The sequence below is a fragment of the Taudactylus pleione genome, unplaced genomic scaffold (genome assembly GCF_031769625.1).
Source record: "Taudactylus pleione unplaced genomic scaffold, aTauple2 ptg000329l, whole genome shotgun sequence".
Lineage (NCBI taxonomy): Eukaryota > Metazoa > Chordata > Amphibia > Anura > Myobatrachidae > Taudactylus > Taudactylus pleione.
Window position 1 is genome coordinate 7,405,298 of NW_028284730.1, and position 25,758 is coordinate 7,431,055.

Consider the following 25,758-nt stretch of genomic DNA (forward strand, 5'->3'; position numbering starts at 1 on the left):
CAAAAATATAGAGAGTGCCAATAATGGTGCAGAATATCAAATAAAGTACATTTCTTCTTCTGGATTTCATAAGAATTAGAATCATACCGTATTCAAAACTTGGCTAGGTGTTAGAAATGAATATTACATAGGAGATTCTGGACTCCTTCCCTTCTCCCTTCATGCAATCTGCCAGGGTGTCCACAGCAGGTAGTTCATAAAGTCCCCGTGCAAGCAGGTAAGTCCAAATGCTGTCAACGCGTTTCAAGTTCACAAACTCTTCCTCAGGGTTAATCTTAGTTTACTGGTGTTAAATTCTGAAACGAGGACATAACCCCTTTAGCGAGTGCTAAAAGGGTGATCTCTCATTGTTAAATGGGGCCCTATATTTTTATACCTAACCTCAAACAGGCCAATTCTGACCCATTATATTAGGTAGAGAAATGCTTGAATCTACTATATATTGGACACTATTATTTAAAGTGCCACGCAAAGCGATCACATGTGCCGAGGATGCCAGAAGTATTATTACACATCTCTGCAGATCTGCGGGCTACTCAGAGTAACACAGTAGTCAGATGAGTCTCCTCCTGTTGTAATTGGTGTGTAATAGGATAGCATTGGGGCATTCGCACATAGGATACGTTTAGAGTGGGCGTGTTGTGGGTGTGCAGAGGAATCAGCCCCATAATGTTTACCTGAAGAAATTATTTGAGTTGTCATGTCACTATCGTCATGAGCTGACATTGCCTGTGGTCTTGTGAAAATTATATAAGCAAATGTTTTTCACCTGCATTTTACACGGGTATATTTTTGTATGCAGAAAAATATGTATTATATGTGTAGTATATGTCTTATTACTTGTCATGCATGGACCATATTCTAATGACCTAAGAGATGATGATCAGTCAAATTAAATTGCATTAGAAAGTTTCAGAGGTGAGTAACCCTCAGATTGCGCAAGAAATACAATTCTGCAGCTCCCAACCACACAGAAGATGAAGTAATACCAACTTCAAAAGGGTACAACAAAACAGAAAAGTGTGTCTTGGATAGCGCTAATTGCATGTAATGCCTTAAATTAGGAAGGGAAATATGCATAAAATACCCATCCAATAAAATTATATCATTTATTCAGACAAAAATAGATTAAAAACAAGAACATTCATAACATAGATATAAAGAAGGAATCGGGATCCAAGATGTTAAAATCTCACCAAGTGGAGATGCTGCGGTGGGTTAATGCTAAAAATTAGCAAAGGGTCCCGGGCCAAAGTTAGCTCGGTACCACCGCAGAAAACTTTATAGTAGTCCAAATGGCAACAGGATCCTAAAAGACGTTCCTCCTGATTCACAAACTTGCACCTCCTGCAATGCGTTTCGGACCTCTCAGGATCCTTCCTCAGGCAAAGGTAGTTTGTGATTAAAAGTCTTATCCTATTTATCCCCTGCAATAATTTCTTATTGGTCTTCCAATTCCCGCTTTTTTCGTGGCAAACATCACGATGAACGTCACTTCCGGTCTTAACAGGAAGCTGCTTGCGTTCCATCTATTACAACTTCCTGGAAAAGCGGAAGTTATATGCGTTCCACAGCGCGATATTTTTTCTCTCTGTTGCTGCACCAAATAAATGCTAGGGGGTGAATACCAGGCTCCAATCGTGGCCATCTTTGTGGGGTTTTTCAGCGAACTTGAAGTATCCATGTAAGTGTGTTCCACTGATTACAAAGCTATGCCATACTTAGTATTCCGGCAGGGTCCATCCCTCCCTCAGTGGAACACAATTATACACCGCTCCCAGCAGTAGAGGGATCATAAATAGATAAAAAAGAAATATGATAATTAATAAAATGAGAAAATATTAAAAAACATTAAAAAACATTGAAATATATAAAATGAATCTAAAAACCATTTCAATTCAAAATCATTTATATCGCATTTACATTTAGTTCTGTGAATATTATACAGTACATTTTTTTCTGCTGTACACAGGATAGAATATATATCATAAATATAGATTGGTAGAGGATACGTGAAAATCAATGTAGTTCTGTATAGCATTAGTGTTTGTGTGAAGAGATGCAAAAATTTAGATCTTCAAAGTTATCTATCTATATATAGCAACAGTATAAAACTAGATGGCTAGTTTACAGTAAATTCTACAAGCCCCTACCACCCAAATGTCATGATTGTGAGGTTCATTATATGTGTCAATCGTTCAATGGTTTAAGAAACCACATGTTTATATATATATATACACACATATATATATATATATATATATATACACATATATATATACACACACACGTACTCAAGTGTATATATATTTTCTTTATGTTTTAAACCTTTAGTTTAAAACATTTAAACATGGTCTACAAAATATATATAACCGATAATGCTAGGATTTGTAGTGCGTGTCTTCATATTGTACAAAAGACATCTGTAACACACCCTGCGCTTACCTCTGCCTGGGGACCTCTATATAAAAATGCTGGAACAGCATTACGCTACACATCAAGCACTTTGGGAGATGAAGGGTTAGTGGGAGTTTTATTTAATTCTATAGGGTTGCTAGATGCCCAGACCTACCCTGAAGTCTTATTCTATTGTGTGTAACTCTTCATATTTTCAAAATGTTAAATTGATAGGGGCCCTGACCCCACCCATTATCAAGTAGGAAGGAAATGACTTTTAGAAGGAGACAGGTGACACAAAAAGATGTGTCGTCTGATCATATTAGTGTATTTGTTGGCTGTGCCTGACCCATGGTAACTTTCTGCAGGACAAACACGACGTCAGATTATCGCCCACATGTTCAGTATATCGCCCTCGGTAATCACGATAGGGAACTTGATGCCGATGTTTTCAGATGCATGAATACTGTTATGCACACGTGTAATGAATGGATTGCAACAAACAACTCATCAATTACACCAGAGATACCAGGGATGTCCCTATCCAAGGTGCTGAACACAGCTCTGAATGAACAGGGCTGCTTTACAATTACACTCACATGAGAACAGTTTAGATATATATAATGATATTCTAAAAGTAATACAGCCTGCAAGCAGACATACAGTATAGAGAAAGCAGGAGAATGTACAAGTATATTCTATATGTGCCGTTTGCAATGTGAATACAGTTCATTGAAACAGGGCGCATGATATAAAGTCAGATTGCTTTAATCTAACAGGATAATCAGGAGCATGCTGGCCATGTGTGCAAGGAACGGTTGATATGCTGGGTAGGCTGTGAGCAAATTTCACTGCACCTTCCAGATCAGCCGCCATCTGCACACTGAAAGGGGGGAGGGGTGGGCACAGCACTAAACGAAGGAAATTTCATCCCACGTGTAGACCAGGCAAAGATCCCTCCCATCCAGCAGCAGATCAATCAGGGAGCAGAGAGCCGGTTCCTGCCGTGTTAGCTGATCTTCTTGGGCTATATAAAGGGCTGGAGAAAGCTGATCCTTCGCTGTGAGCCACACACACACTAGAAAGTCTTCCAGCATGAGCTACTCTCTGGACACATTAGGTAGCCCCTCTTATAGGAGGATGGCAGAGATCAGGTCCAGCTACAGCCGGACCAGTAGTTCCCCATCCAGCGGGTTCAGGTCTCAGAGCTGGTCCCGCAGCTCGCCTAGCACCATATCCTCCTCCTATAAGAGAAGCAACCTAACAATCCCCAGAGGTTTCAGCTCCAGTGACAGTTTGGATGTCAGTCAGTCCGCTGGGTACAATGGGGATCTGAAGCAAGTGCGCTCCAGCGAGAAGGAGCAGTTACAGGGACTCAACGATCGTTTCGCTGGGTACATTGAGAAGGTCCACTACCTGGAGCAGCAGAACAAGGAGATTGAGGCAGAGATCCAGGCCCTAAGGCAAAAGCAAAGCGGGTACAGCCAACTGGGTGACATCTATGAGCAGGACCTGAGGGAGTTGCGCTCCAACTTGGAGCAAGTCCACCACGAGAAGGCGCAGATCCTCTTGGACTCTGAACACTTAGAAGAAGACCTCCAGAGACTGAAGGAGAGGTATGAAGAAGAGGCTCGGATCAGGGACGAAACAGAGGCCACCATTAGGTCCATGAAGAAGGACATAGATGACACGTCCTTGATAAAGGTGGAGTTGGACAAGAAGGTGCAGTCCCTGCAGGAAGAGATAGCCTTCCTCAATAACAACCATGAAGAAGAAGTAGGCGAGCTGCTGGCTCAGATCCAGGCATCACACATCACAGTAGAGAGGAAAGACTTCCAGAAGACAGACCTGGCTTCTGCTCTGAGGGAAATCCGCTCCCAGCTGGAGGGGCACTCTAACAGTAACATGATCCAAACAGAGGAAGTCTTTAAAAACAGATATGCCCAGCTCACCGAAGCAGCGGAGCAGAACAAGGAGGCAATTAGGTCTGCCAAGGACGAGATAGGGGAGTACAGGAGGCAATTACACAGCAAGAGCGTGGAGTTGGAGTCTGTCCGGGGCACCAAAGAGTCGCTGGAGAGGCAGCTGAACGACATTGAGGAGAGACACAACCTCGACTTGACCAGTTACCAGGTAAGTCAGTTTACTAGGCTCTAGGCACAGATACAGTATAGGAATATAGGACTGAGCTGTCCGTGGTGCTGAAACGCAGAATGTAATAATCTATAGGCTAATGTGGATGTTGTGGCTCAGCGTTGTTCTGTCTTGTTAGTGCAGATTAGAGTTTGCAGTTTTGCATTAAAGTACTGTAGGTTAAAGCACAGTTACTTTTTGGGATTAAAAGGTGACCGTAGCTAGCTATATATATATATATATATATATATATATATATATATATATATATATTGTAATTACTGTGAGCTGGATACATTGTTAACCGTTAAATAAAATGTACTTTTTTACTTGCACGCCCAGATTTACCATATTGGTATAATTTTTTTGTAATATGCAAGTTGCAACCAATAAGTTATTAAACATCAGACCCGTGCAAGCCAGAAGTTTTGCAAGGCAGGAGTTCCCACGTATGTGTGTCATTTGTGGGGTTATAGCTGCACATGTGTTTGACCAGAGGGCGCACTGCGCTTTTCCTTGCATATTCTGCAGTAACACGTGTCAGTGTTGTGTAGGGGGTGTGGTGCAGGTCGATATTGTGTGTGTGCAATCATGTGACGCAGTGTTGCTACATTATGCTATGTAGGGGGAGTGTGTGGGGGGACAATGTGACGCATTATGACCGTTCTGTAGTTAGGGTGTGGTACAATGACAAAGCATGTATTGGAACACTGTACAAGGGTAGGAGGCGTGGTGCGCTGTAGATTTATCTGGCTCTCAGTGGGTTACAATAGCTGTCTCAGACCTTGGTGCAATGAGACAGTTTGTGCATTTAAGTGTGAAAGCATCTAATATAGGGGGTGTGGTTGACTGTGTGTTTGGTGCAATATGACAGTATATGTATAGGGTGCAGTGTTTCAGATATGCTGTTTAGGATTCTACTATTGTCACATCTCTGTGAAGCTGTGAGTTCTCTTCACTGGGTTCCTCCCTCCCATAGGAAACCATCCAGCAGCTGGACAACGAGCTGAGAGGAACAAAATGGGAGATGTCCCGCCACCTAAGAGAATACCAGGATCTTCTCAATGTCAAGATGGCTCTGGATATAGAAATCGCTGCATACAGGTACGAGGGCAGAGCCAGCAGAATATTAATAGCACTGCAGAGGCTGCAGACAGCATCAGGATGGATAAACTTTCAGAGGCAACGTCAGACTATAACATATCATGCAATCCAAAAATCCAAGAAATACAGGAAACCCTAGAAAAAAAAATCTATCTCCTGCTGAGCTGGTTATGGACCCCAAAGTAATATACAGAATAAAACAAAGTAAAATCATCTTCATATAGAAATATCTGTACAAGTACATTGAGGGAATCCCAGAATAAAACATCAAATACTAAACATTGTAATGTAAACTAATACATTGTGGTTGTTCTAATGCAAATTTGCATAAATATGTTAATGACACAAAACAATTCTTCCTATAATTACATTACACAGGATAAAAAAGCTGTAGACTAACAAACAAAGCTAGAATGTAAGAATAAATCAGTTATCACACTAATTATAATATAAGTGTTGCAAAACAAGGAGGGCATGTGTAGCTGATATTAGTCTTTAGACCAATTCAAGAAAAAAAGCATTGATTTTATGTTTGCATGATAAAGCCCAGTAATACTGTACATGAGCAGTGCAAATAAGTCTACAAAATTAAAATAAATTTCAAAGCATGTAAAGTACACAAGTCACATGAATTTGCTATGTAGAGAAAACATCACAGAAAGACATAATAACCCAGTAGTTCCCAAACTGGGTGCCATGGAGGGCTGCAGGCTACTTGCAGTGATGCCTCTGGTTGGTGGCCCAGGACCAATCAAATTCTTTATGGTCCATGTGATATGCAATAGTGGCTGCCAATCATGAAATATTTGGACAAACAGAATCTCAACCCTGTCCACCACCACATTACTGATCCTAAGGATGACAGGTTAGCTCATTTTATTCTTAATTTAGTTATTTTTGCAGAATTTCTCAATAAGAAGCATTTAACCGATGGGGTGACGTGAAAAAAAAGCTGGCACTCTAAGGTGCCATGATTCCAAAAGGTTTGGGAGCCACTGCAATAACACAGTACATTATTGGGTCTACCGTAAAATATGTACTGATAGACAGTAGGTATAGTCATGGTATCATGGGTATATAAAATCTAACAATAAAAGAATCCTCACAAAAATTTCGAATAATATATATTTAGTATAAAAATACATAAAGTGCAGAGAGGAACACAATTTTGCTGTAGCGTATATGGAAATATTTGTGTATAGTCACCCATATGCAGAGTTGCATGCAGCTTTGTGGTGATGCCTGTTCCTATTAGTGCACTTAGTTTACCACTTATCATCGTCATTAGTGCTGACTTTACACCAGCCTATGCTCCATTCAAATGATACCCCTGGAAACAGGCATATATATGTTGCCATCCAACTCTGCGTAGCTCACAGTACCACTGACATGCCCACTCTGACCTTTGCCTACGTGTGAATGCTCAGGTGCAAGTGCAAATGTGACTGAAATGCTGCACAGTCTGTATTGTCTGCACTTGGGTATGATCTGTTCCAGGGGATGCTCTGTGCAAAAACACGCACATTTTATCTGGCCAACAGATATACGCTCAACATTGTAACAGCCCCATGATGTGCAATCAATCACTTACCAGCTTGTACTAGTAGCCATATAGATGAAATATGATATATGTGGATGCTATGGGTTATCGTTCACCATTGGTTTTTTTGTGTCAAGGTTTAAATATGCTATGATTAAGAAAAAGACTCCCAGTATTCTGATAATGTATTCTAGGAGCATGATAAGATATTATTAGTGTTAGCATGCACTAAATATACTAGGAATATTAAAAAATACCCAATATGTCTAGTTTTCATTAAATATAAAATTTTATTTATCTTTTCTTGTTATAATTATGCGCTTAAAGTAAGTCATTACATTATTGCAGTTTCAATAATATAAAAAGATATAATGAAATAAAAATAATATAGTAATTTAATAGACTCCGTGGAGATGGTAAGTGAAAGTGATGTACCAAAAAAGTCTCAAGAGGGGTGAAGAGTTGCCTGGCCCACTGATCTAAAATATCAGAAATATTCTTTATTTGTTTCACAGGTATTATTTATAGTGTCATGCAATTCATATATTCTTTTTTTAATGGATGTACAGTAGATAAGTGTAGTGGTTTTGCATATTTGCTCATTTCAACTCAAAAGAGAGTATGTCCTTATGTTTATCCCTTTTCTCCATAGGAAACTTCTTGAGGGAGAAGAAACGCGATTCAGCACATTCTCTGGCATGCCAACAGGTCCTTCAACTCCACATAGGCAGGCACCTATCACAATTAGCTCCACCCGAGTACAGCAATCACGAGCAGAGCCTCCTAGGGTAAAAGTGCAGCACAAGTTTGTGGAGGAGATCATTGAGGAGACCAAAGTCGAAGATGAGAAGTCAGACATGGAAGCTGCGTTGGCTGCTATGGCAGAAGAGTTTGCTTCAGGCCTTATGGATGGAGATGAAGGAGAGGAGGAAAAAGAGGAGGAGGTGGAGGAGGAAGAAGAGGGTGAGGTTGAAGAGGAGATTGTAGCAGCTGTAGAATCATCTGTACAGGCAGCAGCACCTGGGGAAGAAGATGAGGAAAAAGAGGAAGAGGCAGAAGAAGGAGAGAAAGGGGATGAAGAGGCAGAAGAGGAAGAGAAAGGCGATGAAGAGGAGGGAGATAAAGCAGAGGAAGAGGTAGAAGAGGAGGGAGAGAAAGAGGAAGGGGAAGAGGGAGAGGATGCAGAAGAGACAGTAGAACAGGAGGAAGCTGAAGTGCAAGCAGAGGAAGAAGTTGAGGGGGAGGAAAAGACAGAAGAAGATGAGGGAGAAAAGGGAGATGATGATGGAGATAAGGAAGGAGAGGAAGCAGAAGAAGAGGACAAAGAAGAAGTAAAAACAGAAGAAGAAGGTGAGGAGGTAGAAGGTGGGGAGAAAGAAGGTGAGGAGGAAGAAGGTGGGGAGGTAGAAGGTGGAGAGAAAGAAGGTGAGGAGGAAGAAGCTGGGGAGGATGAAGGTGGGGTAGAAGAAGGCGGAGAGGCAGAAGGTGGAGAAGCAGAAGAAGAGGAAAAGGAAGAAGAAGAAGGGGAAAAAGAGGAGGGAGACACTGAGCAGGAAGCAGAAGGGGCAGAAGAAGAGGCAGTTGAGGAAACACAAGAAGATGAAGTAATTGAAGAACCTATTGTGGAGACTAAAATTGTAAGGGTAAAGGCAGCAGTGGAGGAGGCAGCAGAAGAGGACACTGAGGAAGATAAAGAGGGTGGAGATAATGAGGAGGTAGAGAAGGGAGAGGAAGAAACAGAGGAAATGGCAGCAGAAGAGGAAGAACAGAAAGAGGTAGCTGAAAGTTCAGAAGAGAAAGGAGAAACAGATGAGGAAAAGGAGAAGGAAGAGGCAGAGGAAGGAGATGCCAAAGAAGATGAGGAAGCTGGAGGGGATGAAGACAAAGCTGAAACAGAGGAGGAGAAAGCAGAAACCCCAGAAGAGAAAAGTGTGGAGGAGACCGTCACTGTATCCAAAGCTGCATCTGTAGGGACAGAAAAAGAACAGGAAGAAGAAGAAGAAAGCAGCCCTAGGGATGATGGGAAAGAAGATATAGCAGTAAATGGAGATGTAGAGGAGGAAACGGAAGAGAGCAAAGACAAAGACTTAGTTACTAATGGTCTGGATGACAGCCCCTCAGAAGATAAGGACAGCTCTAAGAGCCAGCAAACTGTTGTAATCACCAAAAAGATTGAGACCACAACCAGTGAGGGTGAGGATGGTACCAAATACATCACTAAGTCAGTCACAGTCACTCAAAAAGTAGAGGAACAGGAAGAAACCATTCAGGAGAAGGTGATATCTACAAAGAAGGTGGAGAAAGTCACATCACATGCAGTGGTCAAGGAAGTCACTGAAGATAAGTGAGAAAATAATCATAATACTTCCAGCAAGCAGCAGAACTGATAAAGCCATAAGATAAACTGCATGTAAAGTGACAGCTTCCAATGGGCTTCAAGCAGAAGGGGTTCTCTCGTGGGGTGGGGGCTCCAGACACTGTAATATTACTTTCTGTGCAATACTCTGGGTGGGGAAATGCATGCAAGCTCTAGATGTGCCCTTCCCACACAACTTCGGGTATTCACAAAACAACTAAAACAAAAAATACTGCATGATTTGTGAAAGAAAGAACAGAGATGAGCGATTCCTAAGTTGTTGTGGGTCTGGGTCAAGGTTAGCGATTTTTTTTTGAAAGTCCTGAGCTGAATTATGCAAAGAACCATCTGAGCCAAAAAAGGGGAGGGTGGGGACCAGGAAACAGAAGTTTTCTCGCCTTAATAAAAGAAACCTATCCTTAAGTTTACCTCACTGGTGCAATTAACAGACTGTAGGTCATGGGAGAACCTGAACGAGTTTACCATAGCTAACTGTCAGTTTATGTAAAAACAAACCTTGCTCAATAAAAGGTTGTATTGGAAATAGTGCATTGTGTCTTATTATCTGAGATTATTTTTTTCACTGGATCCCCTTTAAAAAATTGGCGGTAACCATTTAGTGGATTGTATTGGATTCCTGAAAAAGCAACCAGCATTTTGTGGGCATACCCAAAATGAATCAGAATGCAACTTGCTCTTTCAAGGTCCGAACCAATATTTATGAGAACACTGCTTTTAAATTTAATTTATGGATTAGTGATGTCACTATATCGTAGTTATTTTATTGGCTGTATTCTCATGAATATGGATTACGCTCTCAAAATGGCAGTAGCAATGGTGTGCAATTGACGAAGCGACAAAAATTACAATTGTATTTCCAGTAGACATAATGTACAGTAGGGCTATTTCATAATTCCACACGTATAATACTGGTTGGTTAGATTTTGTTACTTATATGTCATTATTTGATATGTTACTTAACCACAGTCGAGAGTTGGTAATGCATGTGGCAGAAAAGCCTGGTTCGGTGGTAGCAGGATTTGTTTCAGAATTTCTAAATTGTTACTGTGTTTTTTTGATAATTCATTAGGGATTTTATTTTTAAACAAACATTTATTGAGAACTTTTAGGAATTAGAGCACTGAGAAGGAGATGCATAAATGGAAGTAGGAAGTTTTGAAAAATATCAATGTTGTATTTTTGTTCTTCACTGAAACAAACTTTTAGGCTGTGGCTTTTCAAAGCTTTGCTGGCAGTTCTGACCACAGGATTTCAAAGGACAATAACAGGAAATGCAAAACTTTGATTGTTTTGCATTTAATAGTATTGCCCTTTTAAATCCCAAGGGACAGAACTGCTGACAAGCCACCGCTTATTAAATATTGGGGAGATGTATCAAGCCTTATAAAGTTAAAAGAGATAAAGAACCAGTCAATCAGCTCCTGTCATTTTTCAAAACACAGGCTTTAACGTGGCAGGAGCTAATTGGTACTTTATCTCTCTTCAAGGATTGATACATCCCCAACTATATCCATTAGTCCAGTTGTTCCCAAACTCTGCCATTACAGTCCATGCTTGAGCACAGGTGACTTAATTTGTACCTCAGTTAATTTGATTTAACCATTTGGACTCAAGCATAGATATCCTTAAAACCTGGACTGTAATGGCAGAGTTTGGAAACCTCTGTATTAGACTGTAAGATTGCTTCCTCTACTTGGGTTGTATTTAATATAGTAATAGAGTAATATTGTGCAATTGAGTAATGTTGTGCTTAGACATACAGCAAACAATGGGCCTGATTTAGAGTTGCACGCTGCATATCACACGGTCTCCCACGTTATCTGGGATGCTGCCTGTCGCCGCCCCTTTGCCAATATCAAATGCACAGCCCCAGATCTGCACGTGCGCAGTGAATCTTCTGCAAATGTGCATTGCTAAAAACATTGGGGATGCATATAAACCATGTGGATTGCATACATCACTAATGCTTACAATACACTCTACAATTATCGGGGGCGATCCGCCCGATATCCGCGGATCGCCCCGATAATTATAGCGTGTGTGTGGGCGACCGAGTGTTAAATATTGCTCGATTGGGCATGCTGGATTGTCCAGCATGCCCGTCCGATGCAATATTTATGAGTTAATCTGTTGGCCGCATCGGGCAGTGTATGCCCAGCCGCAGCCGACAGACAGACATTTCCTGCGATCTTTCCCATGGAAGGAACAGGGAAATGCCTCCTATCCCGGGGGCGGAGCGCAGATGTTGGAGCTAATACACTGTGAGATATCTCACAGTGTATGCCGGGGACATCTGCGGGCTGGCAGGCTGCCAGATAAAATGTCTGTCGGTCTGACAGGCATTTTATCTGGACATGTATGCCCAGCTTAAATCAGGCCCAATGTACACTTTCATTCTGAACACACCAGACTGGGAAAATCTGATATGTGATTGCTTGTTAATGAGTTACAAGGCAAAATTGTTTTCTGGACAGTTATAGTAAGTAACCCGCTACAATGGTAAATTAGGCATTATTCCCAACCCTGGATTGTGGTAAAACATGTGGAAGCTAAACAGCTATATAGGTTATATACATAATTGTGTCCATATGAGTTATGATGTTATTTTATCACCTAGGGCAGATGTTCCCAAACGCGGCCCTCAAGACTCCCCAACAGTTCAGGTTTAAAGGTGCAAACACACGTAACGATTTTGTAACCAACGATTTTCTGTCAGATTTTCCCTTGAAAAAGTGAACGATTTTTTGAAGTGTAATGAACGATTTTTACAATAATGGACGAAAAATGTTCCTTCCCATAATGAAAATCGTTTTGTTGGACAGTCTGAAATGGATGATGAACGATAACTACAAACGGGAGTGCACTCATCGTTATAACTCAGAAGCTGAACGATTTTTTGAACGATTGAACGATAATGACGTCGCTAATGACAAATCGTTCAAAAAATCATTACTTGTGTATGCACCTATACAGATATCCATGGTTGAGCACAGGTGACTTAATTAGTACCACAGTCAATTTGATTTAACCACCTGTGCTCAACCATAAATGTCTCTAAAACCTGAACTGTTGGGGAGCCTTTTTAGGACCTCGTTTTGGAACCTCCTAGTGCCAAAAATAAATATTGTTATTTTTGTAGTCATGTTGTTGTAAAATTGTGAGGATTGGTGAGTCAAACTGTTGTGTTATTTGTCAAAGCTAAATTGCTTAATAACAGGTCTTTAATGCAGTTCCCAGTCTAGGCCACAGGTTCTCAAACTCGGTCCTCAGGACCCCAAACAGTACATGTTTTCCAGCTCTCCTCACAGAATCACAAGTGAAATTATTAGCTCCACCTGTGGATCTTTTAAAATGTGTCAGTGACAGGGGCGTATCTATAATGGGTGCAGGGTGTGCGGGGAACACGGGCCCCGCACCGCACACACTCTGCACCCATAATATTACTTACCTCTCCGGAGTCCCACATTGGCGCGGGGGTCTGTAGCTGTAAAACGACTGGAAAATGGCAGCGGCAGTCATTTTCCCATCATTTGCCCATGCGCAGTACAGGGAAAATGGCCGCCGTGGCCATTTTCCCAGTGACCTGTGTATACATTATAGACTCTGGGCACACTCTAGTGCCCAGAGTCTATAACTCCGGCGCTGGCCGCGCACAGCTCAGTGTGCTACCGGCCGTCGGGCGGAAAGGAGGAGGCCCATGTCGGAGACTGCACACGGGCCCCCTCCTCTCTAGAAACGCACCTGGTCAGTGAGTAATAAATACACCTGTGCACCTGCTGGGTGACCTGGAAAATGTGAACTGTGTGGAGTCCTGAGGACCAAGTTTGAGAACCACTGGTCTAGGCTAATACACAAGGGCTACATTTTTAATCAGCCCATTCCATACCAGTTCATTCCATTCCAGTTGAGCCATTTCACTTCTTACTGTAGATATCTGTTCCCATTTTCTAAAACTTATTGTCCAATTATGTGACATGAATTTGACCTACATCTTTTAATTCAATACAGACTTTTGTAACATTAAAATATTTAGTGAAACAAAAGCAGACCACTGTATTAAGGGTGAGATGGATCATTTTGGAATAGATAGATAGATAGATAGATAGATAGATAGATAGATAGATAGATAGATAGATAGATAGATAGATACCTGTTTGTAGAGAATACCACCTACCCTCCAGAATACTGTATTATCACCATATGTGATCACTAATGCTGGGCATACACTATACAATTATCTGTCAGATATCTGACCAATCTGGCTGGTTGGAAAGAAAACATGGTAATGCATGGGAGCAAATGACAGTCGATCATATGGTCTTAAACACTAGAAAACAGACAAAAAAGCAATTGTTTAAATGGGGTAAATTCATGTGTGTTAACCAGTTTGTCTGAACGAACATTTTTGTCTGTTTTCTAGTGTTTGTGAGCAATTGGATGATTGTTATTTGCTCCCATACATTATCAGGTTTTCATTCCAACCAGCCAGATTGGACAGATATCTGACAGATAATTGTGTAGTGTATACCCAGCATTACACATTACTCATGCAATTGTCAGTAAACCCTCCTACAGAATATGCAGATTTTCAGGATCTCCTGCCGACAACAGGTTAATTTATCAGTGAAGGGCAGATTCATTTCTACCAATGATTGAACAGTGAGTGCTCGTGGACAATAAAATAATACCAATTATCTGCACACAGCACGTGTAGTCATCTTGTGGGATGAACCAATTTTTTCACTTGAAGTGCATCAATTTACACTACATTTGCAATTTCAAGTTTGTGCCTCATGCATTAGAGTACGTGCTCCTAGTGACTATATATAAGGTTTGGCCCACAAAATAAATATATAAATAAAACAAGACAAGGAGGTGCATATAGTGTAATATTTTCAGTGCTGCATATGTAACTACCAAGATCAGTTATACATACAGAATTCCAATAGTAAACATCAATATACTCTACAGTGTATAGAAGAAGTCCTGCATCCAAACAAGATGTTCAAACCACAATGTGTAAACCTCTCAGATACAGAGGGTGACATGTACACAAGGTAACATGCAGATAAGACCCGGGTCAACATACCTTGAACTCTTTGGGGCAGATGTAGCAAACCGTGGACAGAAAGTACAAACCAATCAGCTCCTAACTTCCATGTTACAGGCTGGGGTTGAAAAATGACTGATTGGTTGGTATTTTATCTCTCTCCACTTTATTTCTCTCCAAGGTTTGATAAATCTCCACCTTTGCCATGTTCCTCAAACCACTCCAAAATTTTTGCATGTGAGGGTGCATTCTCCTGCAGAAAGAGACCACGGCCATCAAGGAATATTGTCGCCATGAAGGATTGTACTTGTTCTTCAACAATGTTTGGGTAGGTGGTACATGAATGCCAGGACCCAGAACAGTGTCCAGAGCATCACACTGCCTCTGCCAGCTTCCCTTTTTCCCATTGTGCATCCCAGATAAACTACGCACACGCACCTGGCCATCCACATGATGTAAAAGAAAATGTGATCATTAGACCAGGCCATCTTCTTTCATTGCTCCACAGTCCAGTTCTGATGCTCACGTGCCCATTATAGGCACCTTTGGAGGTAGACGGGTCAGCATGTGCAGTCTGTTCAGTCTGCGGATACGCAGCCCAATACGGAGAAAGCTGCAATGCATGGTACCTTTCTATCATGACCAACATTAACTTTTATAGTCATTTGTGCTAAAGAAGTTCTTCTATGGGATCAGTTTAAATGGGCTAGCCTTCGCTCCCCACGTGCATCAATGAGCCTTGGGTGCCCACGAACCTGTAGCAAGTTCACCGGTTGTCGTTCCATGGTTGTACTTTTGGTAGGTATGAACCATTGCAATTTGGGAACACCCCAGAAGACCTGCCGTTTTGGAGATGCTCTGACCCAGTCATCTAGCCATCACTAGCCTTGTCAAAGTTGCTCAGATCCTTACGCTTGCCCAATTGATTGTTAACTTGCTGCTTAATCTAACCCACCCATTGACAGACACCATTGTAACAAGACAATGTTATTAATTTCACCTGTCAGTGGTTTTGATAATATGGCTGATCGGTTTATGTATATACAAGGGATGCAATCGGGAAGCCGGCTGACGTTATACAGACAGCCGGCTTCCCGATGGTCATATCCCGGCGAGAGTGAAATGCCCAGCATCTAGATGTAGACGCCGCACATTTCACCGACACCGGGAGACCGGCGTCCGGCATCCCGATTGAAGGGATGCCAGGCGCCGCAAGTGGACAGCCGCGGGGGGGAGGGTTAGGTTTAGCGCACCCGGGGGGGACTTAGGGTTAGGCACCCCCCAGAAGGGTTAGGGTTAGGCACCCCTGGGGGGGATTTAGGATTAGGCACCCCCCGGGGGACTTAGGTTTAGGCAGCGGGGAAGGGGGGGCTAGGGTTAGGCACTTACAGGGGGGATTAGGGTTAGGCACCCCTAAGGAGGGTTAGGGATAGGGGGATTAGGTTAGTCATTAATTACCTTACAACGATCGGGATTTCCAGCGCTGTCGGGCTGCCGCTGCCGGGATCTGTTCCAGTGTCGGGCTGCCGCTGACGGTGGTATTTCATACCAATTCCATATACAGGATATCAGTCCCTCAAAGAACCAGAGACAAGCTGCTGATTTGTGCAATCTTCTGCTTTTCCTCTTTCTCCATTTGTCTAGAAAACCCACTTAGAAAACAAGGTAACCTGGCTCCTTTAGTACCCACTGGGGCCTAGGTTGTCTATTGGATTATCTAGCTCTCATTAGTATCAATTTATTCTTTTGAGCACAAGTTAATACAGGGAGAAAATCCATGGTAGCTATAGATAGATAGATAGATAGATAGATAGATAGATAGATAGATAGATAGATAGATAGATAGATAGATAGATAGATATGACACCTTTATATTTCTAGTACTGTATAAGAAAATGAATATATCCATTGTTATTCATCTGCATCTCTATTACACTATGAGTGGTGTTTTACTGCATCGGTAATGCGAAAAAGATGCAATATTTACAGAATAAGGGACTATGCTACAACCTCTCGGAGTGGCGTAGTGGCACCGTATGGCGTATTGAGGATAGGTGTAGGAGGACACGTCTGTACTGTTCATGTAGTGATGGTATATAATTAAACATGGACATATATTTGGAAAATGGGGTGGAAAGGACAAGCGCCAAATAGTGTGATAAATTAAAAAATAATTGTGCCCGTGCTCAAATAATAATGTGCGTACCAAAAGATAAATCTTTAAGGCTTATCTGTAAATCTTGTCAGTCGATTGAGTATACAAAGCTGGACCCGGGTTACTGGTGCCAGATAGGACCTTAGCAGGGAAAGGCTCCGATAGATTCTTGTGTAGATGCATATAGTGTTAACCTTTGGTGACTTTATCCAGGTTTCTTCCTTATTTTTCAGCCCCAAAAGTACCCACATAAAGTGGTAATGGTTCCCCGTTGTGAAGTTTCAGATACCAAACTGGAGAGAGCTGTATCTGTGTCCATACACAATTCAACAGTGGTCCAGGTGATTTGGAGGTGATTCCCGCAGTATGAACACCGCTGAGCCTGTGCACAGCCAGTGACTTTGAATCTGAAACTTCAATATGGTTAATTATTAATACCATATAATAATACACTATCCAGTGCATGACGAGACCAATATGTACATATATGCCCAGGGTAGTGCTAGGTTCTTCTGCTGCTCCCCCAGATTCCCGGACTTGCTCCAATGCTCTGGAATGGAGCCCACATCTGAAATAAAAACATTCAGCTCATATACAATGGCTTACTGTGATCACTGGTCCTGTATATGCTGGAATTATCATGACACGTTATACACTATGTATGACACATATTAAAGCTGGTTAAGTGCTAATTATGCCCACTTCATGGACTGGGCACACTCGCTCTAAAGTCAAGCATTTGGAAACCCCCCTCTAGAAATCCTGCGTTTGCCACTGCTACGTACACACTATACAATTATTTTTGACGATTTTCCAATAATCGGGTGTTCGGCCTCATTTATTGTATAGTGTGTATGAATGATCGTTTTAGCGTTTCACTGATAAAGAGGTTAGAAAGCACCCACAAACACATTCCTTCCATTATCCAATCTGTCGTTCAAGACCGCAAATCTGCGGTGATATTAGGCAGTGTGTGTGCATTCTCCATAATCTGCTCATATTCCCTATGCTATTTCCTAATTACCTCATCATCCCTTTAGGTGGACATATGCAAATTCATTGTGAAATTCACAAGGTAATTCATTTATATTGTATAGTGTGTAGCACAGATATTGGGACTGTGATTTTGCCGAAACACCATCCCAATTATCGGTATGATCAAAAATTGCATACAGTAGGGTGTACCTACATAGCTTTAGAGTCTGAGCACTTTAATTGCCATCACCTGCACATCTGTCTCTCGACTTTGAAGTATGCAGGTCAGCCAGTGGCCAATCAGAGCATCAGGATGGTCACAGTAGCAGGAGATTAGTGTGATGGTTTAATGGGAGACAGTGACCTGTCCACATGTGTGGCTGATCAGTGGCACCTAGAGGGGGGAGGAGCGGGTACTAATTACCAGGGCCCCTCCCCTTACCTGTCAACGGCAGTGTCTCTCCAGCCCACCACACACTGCTGTGTGCTGGGCTGCAGTGGGTGCAGGGAAGCAGCAGTCTCTCCCCTGGCTGTGTGGGGGGGGGGTGTACTCAAGGGGGGAGCATTCACACTAATTGTGCCCCCCTCAGATCTGCCCCATGTGGAGTATGTGCCATCACGAATACTGTTTTTTTAATAGATTTATAGATTTTTGTAAGGAGCCATGCCTCCTTACATTAGGCCACACCCCTTGGCTGTACCCGGGCCCTGTGACTGATAATGACGACACATGACGTTGTCATGTTATTATGTAAGAAGTCAAGCTGGTAGCCACATACTGAGGCAGTGCAAAGAACTGGATCCCTCACCCATACACACTAGTGCCATAAGGCTCCTGTAAAACTGGCCACACACTGGACTAACTTTCATCCAACCAGCCAACTAGTTGGTTGGTTGGAATGAAAATCTGGTAAGGTATGGGAGTAACTGATGATCAGCAATTTGCTCCTAAATGCCAGAAAACAGATGAAAATGGTCGGACAGACAAGTTTGTTAAATGTTTGATCAAAACAATTTGTTCAAACAACAGTTTTTGTCCATTTTCCGGCGTTTGGGAGCAAATTGTTGATTGTCATTTGCTTTCATCCCTTACCAGATTTTCATTCCAACCAATCGATTAGTTGGCTGGTTGGATGTAAGTTGGTCTAGTGTGTGGCCAGCTTAAGGGATGTAAATATTATGGTTAGGCTGCAATTAGTGTTATGCTGCAATTAGGGTTAGGGTTATATTAGGCCTCAGGACCCTAAACAGTGCATGTTTTCCAGGTATCCTCACAGAATTGCAAGTTAAATGTGGATCTTTTAAAATGTGTCAGTGAGTAATGACTACACCTGTGCACCAACTAGGTAACCTGGAAAACGTGACCTGTGTAGGGTTCTGAGGATCGAGTTTGAGAACCTCTGCATTAGGGTTAGGCTGCAATTAAATTTATGGTTAGGATTAAGAGGCAATTAGGGTTAGGCTGCAATTATGGTTAGAATATGGTTAGAGCCAATTAGGCCTAGGGTTGTGGTGCAACAGGGTTAGAGTTTAGCTGCAATTAGGGTTAGAGTTAGGTTGCAACTAGGGTTAGGCTGCAATTAGGGTTAGAGTTAAATTAAGATTAGGGTTATGATGCAATTAGGTCTCAGATTAGGATTTAAATCTTAAATGCAGCCTAACTCTAGAGCTAATTACAGTTAAACCCTTACCCTATTTGCAGCCTAACCCTTCTCTAACCCTAATTGCAGCCTAATCCAACACCTAATTGTAGCCTAACTCTAATTGCAGTTTAACCCTAATCTTAAATTTAAGATTAGATTAGGGTTAGGCTGCAATTAGGGTTACAGTTAACACACTAGACGATAGTTTGTATCATTCGCCTGATTTGAACACATCGGAACGACAAATTGTGTAAAATATGTCCAAATTGTGAGTGTCCACTCACGATCATAATGCCGATGCGCGTACCCGCATGTCATACATCGCATCTTCAGATCTTGTCTACAGCAGGCAAGATTTGTCAATCTTGTACACGATTTTGTGCAGATCGTTTGTGTTTTGGCACTAACGATCTATCGAATGATCTATCGTCCAATCTGCGTCACTTGACTGACATATCCAAGGACACGCCCAGTCTCCATTTTGTGCCGCATCGTGCCTTGTAAGGAGACGGACGCGATTGAAGCAGCTGGCACACCTGATCGTGTGGTCCTTATATTTTGGGAAATATAATGATAGTGCTGCTGAACACCAATGTATCCACTTACCACCAATGTGTTTTAGTGTAGCCCCTGTCCACCAATGTATGCTATTAAATGCATGACCCACTGTCCACCAATGTGTATTAAATGTATGACCCACCCACTGACCATCAATGTGTATAAATGCATGACCACCAATGTTGGTCATGCAACCACCAATGTTGATTAAATGCATGACCCACCCACTGACCACCACTGTGTCCCCTCCCCTGTCCACCAATGTGTTTTAAATGCATAACCCACCCACTGACCACCAATGTCTATAAATGAATGAGCCACTGACCACCAATGTTGATTAAATACATGACCCACCCACTGACCACCACTGTTGTCCACCAATGTGTATTAAATTTATGACCCATCCACTTACCACCAATGTGTATAAATGCATGATCCACTGCCAACCTTTCTGTGCCCAGACCTATTGTGTATATATAATATATATATATTTTTTAAAAGTATAATTCATATTGTGAACAAAATAAAATAATTATTATAATTATTCTAAATAAAACTTTCTTAATAAATAAAAACTTAAAATTTAAAACACCTTAACATTAAAACAACATAACTTAAAACATTAAACACACTATAATTATAAACAATATTAAAAACAACTACACATGGCAACATTAAAAAATCATGTAAAAAATCAAACTGTTTAAAACCAATAAAAAAAAAATTGTCAAATGTCCATCTCATTTATTAATTTTTTGTTTTCCCATAGAAATGTCTTTGGATAAGGAACGCAAATTTATATCTGGCTTCCTGGAGCTTTATGAAGCTAAAGAGTGTCTTTGGAGGGTCACTTGTCGTGACTATGCCAACACATGCTAAAAACTATTGGCATTGGAGAAGTTGGTCCAATATAGTAGTCGATACTACAGTTATGCAACAGTTTCATGGGTGAAGAGGAAGATCCAGAATCTCAAGTTTTTGTGAAAGAGCTGAAGAAGGTGGAAGAGTCCAAAAGTTCTGGAGCTTCTGCTGATGATGTGTACCATCCAACCTTGTGGTATTACAATTTAATCTCCTTTCTTCTGGAGCAAGAACCACAGCAAGGGTTGGTTGTCCTGATTGCCGAGCGAGAGGGAGAAGAGAAGGCGGCCCAAGTTTTCAGCGTGGCCTCTGAGGAAGGCTTGGTAAGTAGAGATACAGGGCCTCATTCAGAGGTGGTCATAGGATGCAAGCGGTTGCTCAGAAACTGGGCGGCCGCTTGCATCCTGACTGCCCGCCTCTGTTTCGGTCATTAGGCTGTGGGTTTACACCCACAGCTCTACCGACCGCTCGGGTGATGGTCGCGATGGTCAGAGACCATCGCGACCATCGGGGCTTACGACGAGACCCTATGGTAGGGTCTCACTTGTCGTATGCCCCGGAGAGCTTCTGGCTCTGTCAGAGCCGGAAGCTCTCCACTGACATCACTAGTGATGTCAGTGGGGCCTCCCCCAAATGGTAGGGAACGCCTCCATTTGGGCTGCCACCCCCCCGGCCCACCTTCCAAACGGGGCGAGCTGTCAATCAACATTGACAGCTCACCCCCTTTGGAAAGAGACCCACTACGACCGGCTCCCTCGTGCGCATGCGCACTGGAAAAACATCGAGGCGGCCGTGCGGTCGTAGACCGTACGGCCGCCTCTGAATTAAGCCCACAGTGCATACACTCCACATTGTTGTTTTTTTTGAGGGGGGGTTTACATTACTTTCTTCCCTTTCCCCAAATGTCCCCAAATGTCCACTCCATTTTTTACAGTCCTCCTGCCATGGCACTGCCCCCGGTCCATTAAAATAGGCCATGTATTGCTCCCTCACTTGTTTTGCCCATGCAGTCCCCATGTATTGTAGTCCAGGTGTTGCCACAGATGACAACTGGACAATCTCCTCAGGCTGGTCATGGTCTTCTGGCATAGCTGTTCCTGTTGGGTTGTTTTGCACCGTAGAAAGTTATGCAGGACACAGCATGCCAAGATGACCCAGTCAATTTTGTCCACACACAGGTTTATTGAGGTGTGGAAAATGTGGAAACGATTGCTGAGAATTCCAAAGGCATTCTCCACAATACGGCGTGCCCTGGAAAGCCAGTAATTGTAGATCCGCTTCTCTCTGGTCAGACCCCTTTGCCAATATGGCTTCATGATATTCTTGTGTAGTGCAAAAGCCTAGTCAGCCACAAAGACAAAGTTTAGGCCGTGCTTGGTTTCCTCCACTGTTGGCATGTTGAGAGTCTCGGAGGTGAGCCTCTGGTAGAATGCCATCTGTTTGAAGGACCCACCATCTGAAGCAAGGCCATTCTTGTCAACATATACAAATATGAATTCATAACTTGTGGTCAATCCTCAAAAGGCAGGTGGACAAACAAAAACCCACAAATTCTGACAAACTCCAAGCATTGATTAGGCAAGAATGGGCGACCGTCAGTCAGTATGTGGCCTAGAAGTTGATTGACAGCATGGCGATTTGCAGAGGTCTTGAAAAAGAAGGGTCATCACTGAAAATATTGACCTTGCATAAACTTAATGTAATTATCAATAAAAGCCTTTGACACTTATGAAATGCTTGTAATTTTACTTCAGTATACCATAGTAACGTCTGACAAAAAGGTCTAAAACACTGAAGCAGCAAACTTTGTGAAAACCAATACTTGTGTCATTCTCAAAACTTTTGTCAATGGCTGTATAATAGAAGGATCCCCTGTTGCCAGGTGGGGTGATGCAGATATGTTTCCCATCGATGACTCCTCCGCAGTTAGGGAAATGCCAATGCCCAGGGCCGCCATCAGGGGGGGACTGCTGGGACTGGAGTCCCGGGCCCGGTAACTCGGGGGCCCGCCCGCTCCTACCCCAGTAGCGCTAAGACCCCCCCCTTTCGGCAGACCACAAAGGCAGCCAGGAACAGACTGGGCTGGGGGCATGCAGGCAGAGGACGCTCCCCGGCCGTAAATACAATTAGAGCGGTTGGGCAGCATAATTTCGCCTGTCACTGTCACTGACACTCACCACTACACACGCACGCAGCACCCGGCAGCTCTGTTTGGCTGCAGTCAGTGACGTGCCGCTGTGCGATTCTGATTGGTTAATGGCTCCAGCCATCCACCAATCACAGTGATGGTATGTATTCATGCACTGATTGGTGGATGGCTGAAGCTATCCTCCAATCACAGTGCAGGAGATGGTGTGGTACTGTGATTCAGGAATTAGGATCAGGAGGACTCTATCATGAGATGGCAGGGCCAACCAAAGGCAGCCAGGTGAGGACTAGAATAGATATTTTAATATTTAACAAGAGGTGGGTAGAAAAGTGTGGGGTTTTTAATCAGTGAGTGGGGGGCATTGTAGATTTGGGTCATGTTTTTCAATGATGGATGACAAATTGATTATGAGTTTGATGTTAAATTAAGGAGAGGGACTCGTATTTGGGGTGTGATTTCTCATGAGAGAGTATGGGTATGCATATGTATACAGAATAGTATATATATATATATATATATATATATAACTGAAGGGGGAATATAGAAACCCCTACTGACAAAACTTGCACTTGCCCCTGTTCCCCCCGCTACTACCCCCCCACCACACAATCGCAGTGAGTGACTGACAGCCCCAGCCCAGGGATGCCCTCCCGCTCAGCCTCCTACCAACATCGCAGCCAGACACTCGGGGGGCCTACTCACATCTAGTACCGCCAGCCTGCCTGCTACTACTATCCCCTTGAAAGTGAGGAGAGTGACAGGCCTAGCCGGGGTCTCCTACAAGCACGCCACCTACTGCTACCCCCCGCGTAAGTCATTTCTCACTCAGCTTCCCAGGGTCGCCCTCTTGCTCCGCCTCCTACCAACATCGCAGCTGGCCCGTGCAAAAAAACTTTTTCTTGTTAGCCGGCATTGCGCACCGCTGAATGAGAGAAGAGTCGTGGCGTGTGAGGGGGGCCCTGCCTTTTTTGTTAGTCCCGGGCCCCATAATTTCTGATGGCAGCCCTGCCAATGCCTTTCAAATTCTTCAGAGATGGGTTTCCACTCATCCACGGTTGTAGGAAACTAGAAAAAGTTAAAAATATTGGTTAAAACATGAACATTAATTTTTTTTATGATTTTTTTCTCTACAGACTCCCACCCAAGAACTGGATTTGGCAGGGACTCCTGACTTGAGTCTGATAGGAGAAAGCAAGGGGGATGTATCACTTCCTCCATGCCCACCAGCAACTGCTACCCAGAAAAGAAGGCGTCGGCAGGGAAGAAAGCAGCCGCATACCATGCAGCTTGCAGACGACATCTTGAGGGAGGCTGAAGAGGTCTTAAGAAGGCCCCTCGACCACTTCGATCACCTTGTTACCCACATAAGCAGCTTCATGAGGCAGATGAGGCCTGACATGCTGCTTAAATTTCAGTGTCTGCTGAATAATTTAGTGATCAGAGCACTAAGAAATATTTTGTCTCCCCACACCAACATAGCTGACCCTCATCCCTACCCACCTGCCCCTCCCGCCTCTGTAATGCCTCCCACCCAGTCACAACCTACTCCCCCACCCACTAACTTGTCTACCTAAGGCCAGATTATTTATAGTGCCTTTTTGGAATCTGAGGAGGGTTTTACAACCTTTAAAAGCTTTATTTAATGTTTTTATACAATTATGAACAAGTTTTATCTTTCCCAATAGCTACTCTACGGTATATGGTGGTGACGACGCTGATTGGACATGGTCACTAAACACATGGCATAAGGACAGATTGTTGGAAGCCGGGGCCACAATCTGGACTTGCGCCATGTGTTTCTTGGCCTATTCAAATCAGAGTTAGACCCACCATATATCATAGAGCAGAATAGTTAATGGGACTGATAAAACTTGTTGATAATTGCCTTTTATATATGCATATAAATTTAAAAATAAATGCATTTACACAATTGTTTGTTCCATGTTTGGAATGCAAATTTTATATTGTTGTCATAAAGACAATTTGATTATATGCAGCCATGTTGGCAGCAAAAATGTCACTGTTTTAAAAAGTGTTTTGAGACTACTAGTGTGTTTTTTCTTACCATACAAAACTGATACTGCAGCACTTTCACAGTAGCCCTGCAGGTCTCGGGGATGATGCTGCCCAAAGCTTGAAGGGAGATAAGGGACCCAAACTTCAGGTCAGTCAGGGACCTTCCTGTAGCCAGGTACCTCAGGGTAGCCACCAGCCTCTCCTCAGCAGGGATGACTCTCCGCATCTTTGTATTCTGCCTCCGGATATAGGGGTGTCGAAGCTGAATAATTGGCTGAGACAAGTTCAGTTTAAAATTGAATCGCAGAGACACCATCTTGCGACTGGACGCAAGACGCCATTTTGCGAAATGGCTGCCTAAGCGCCATTTTAGATAAACTCACATTTTAGTACATGTGGCGATAATACCATTAGCATCATATGAATGCATCTGTGACCATTATCATATGTTACGGTGATTCACTAAAAGCCTATTTCATTACTTTACGTATTATAAAGGATATATTCCAGAAATGGCTTTATAGTATTGATAAGCAAGTGGCCAGGTGACAACTGCTCACTACGGGTGGTCTGGCTAGAATGTCTCTTGTAGTTTGCATTTTCACACAAGAGACCGACAGAGGTATTTTCCCTTTGAACACAGGAAAGGTGGGGGGGGGGCTGCTGACAGGACATGTAGAACTATCTAACCCAGCATGCCACACTGCTAAAATGTTCACTCAGTTAGAGACAAATGCATTTTCATACACACATTAAATATGTCTTTATACCAAACCCTGAATACCCACACATTTCATATT

General features: G+C 42.7%; 1 protein-coding gene across 1 annotated transcript; it reads left to right on the forward strand.

Annotated features, from left to right (window-relative positions):
• The first annotated feature begins 3,443 nt into the window (after positions 1–3,443).
• On the forward strand, positions 3,444–10,074 carry NEFM (neurofilament medium chain). Its single transcript, XM_088443374.1, has 3 exons — positions 3,444–4,530; positions 5,510–5,634; positions 7,827–10,074. The coding sequence occupies exons 1-3, from the start codon at positions 3,493–3,495 to the stop codon at positions 9,520–9,522; spliced, it is 2,859 nt and encodes a 952-aa protein (XP_088299500.1). The 5' UTR covers positions 3,444–3,492; the 3' UTR covers positions 9,523–10,074.
• Positions 10,075–25,758: the final 15,684 nt, after the last annotated feature.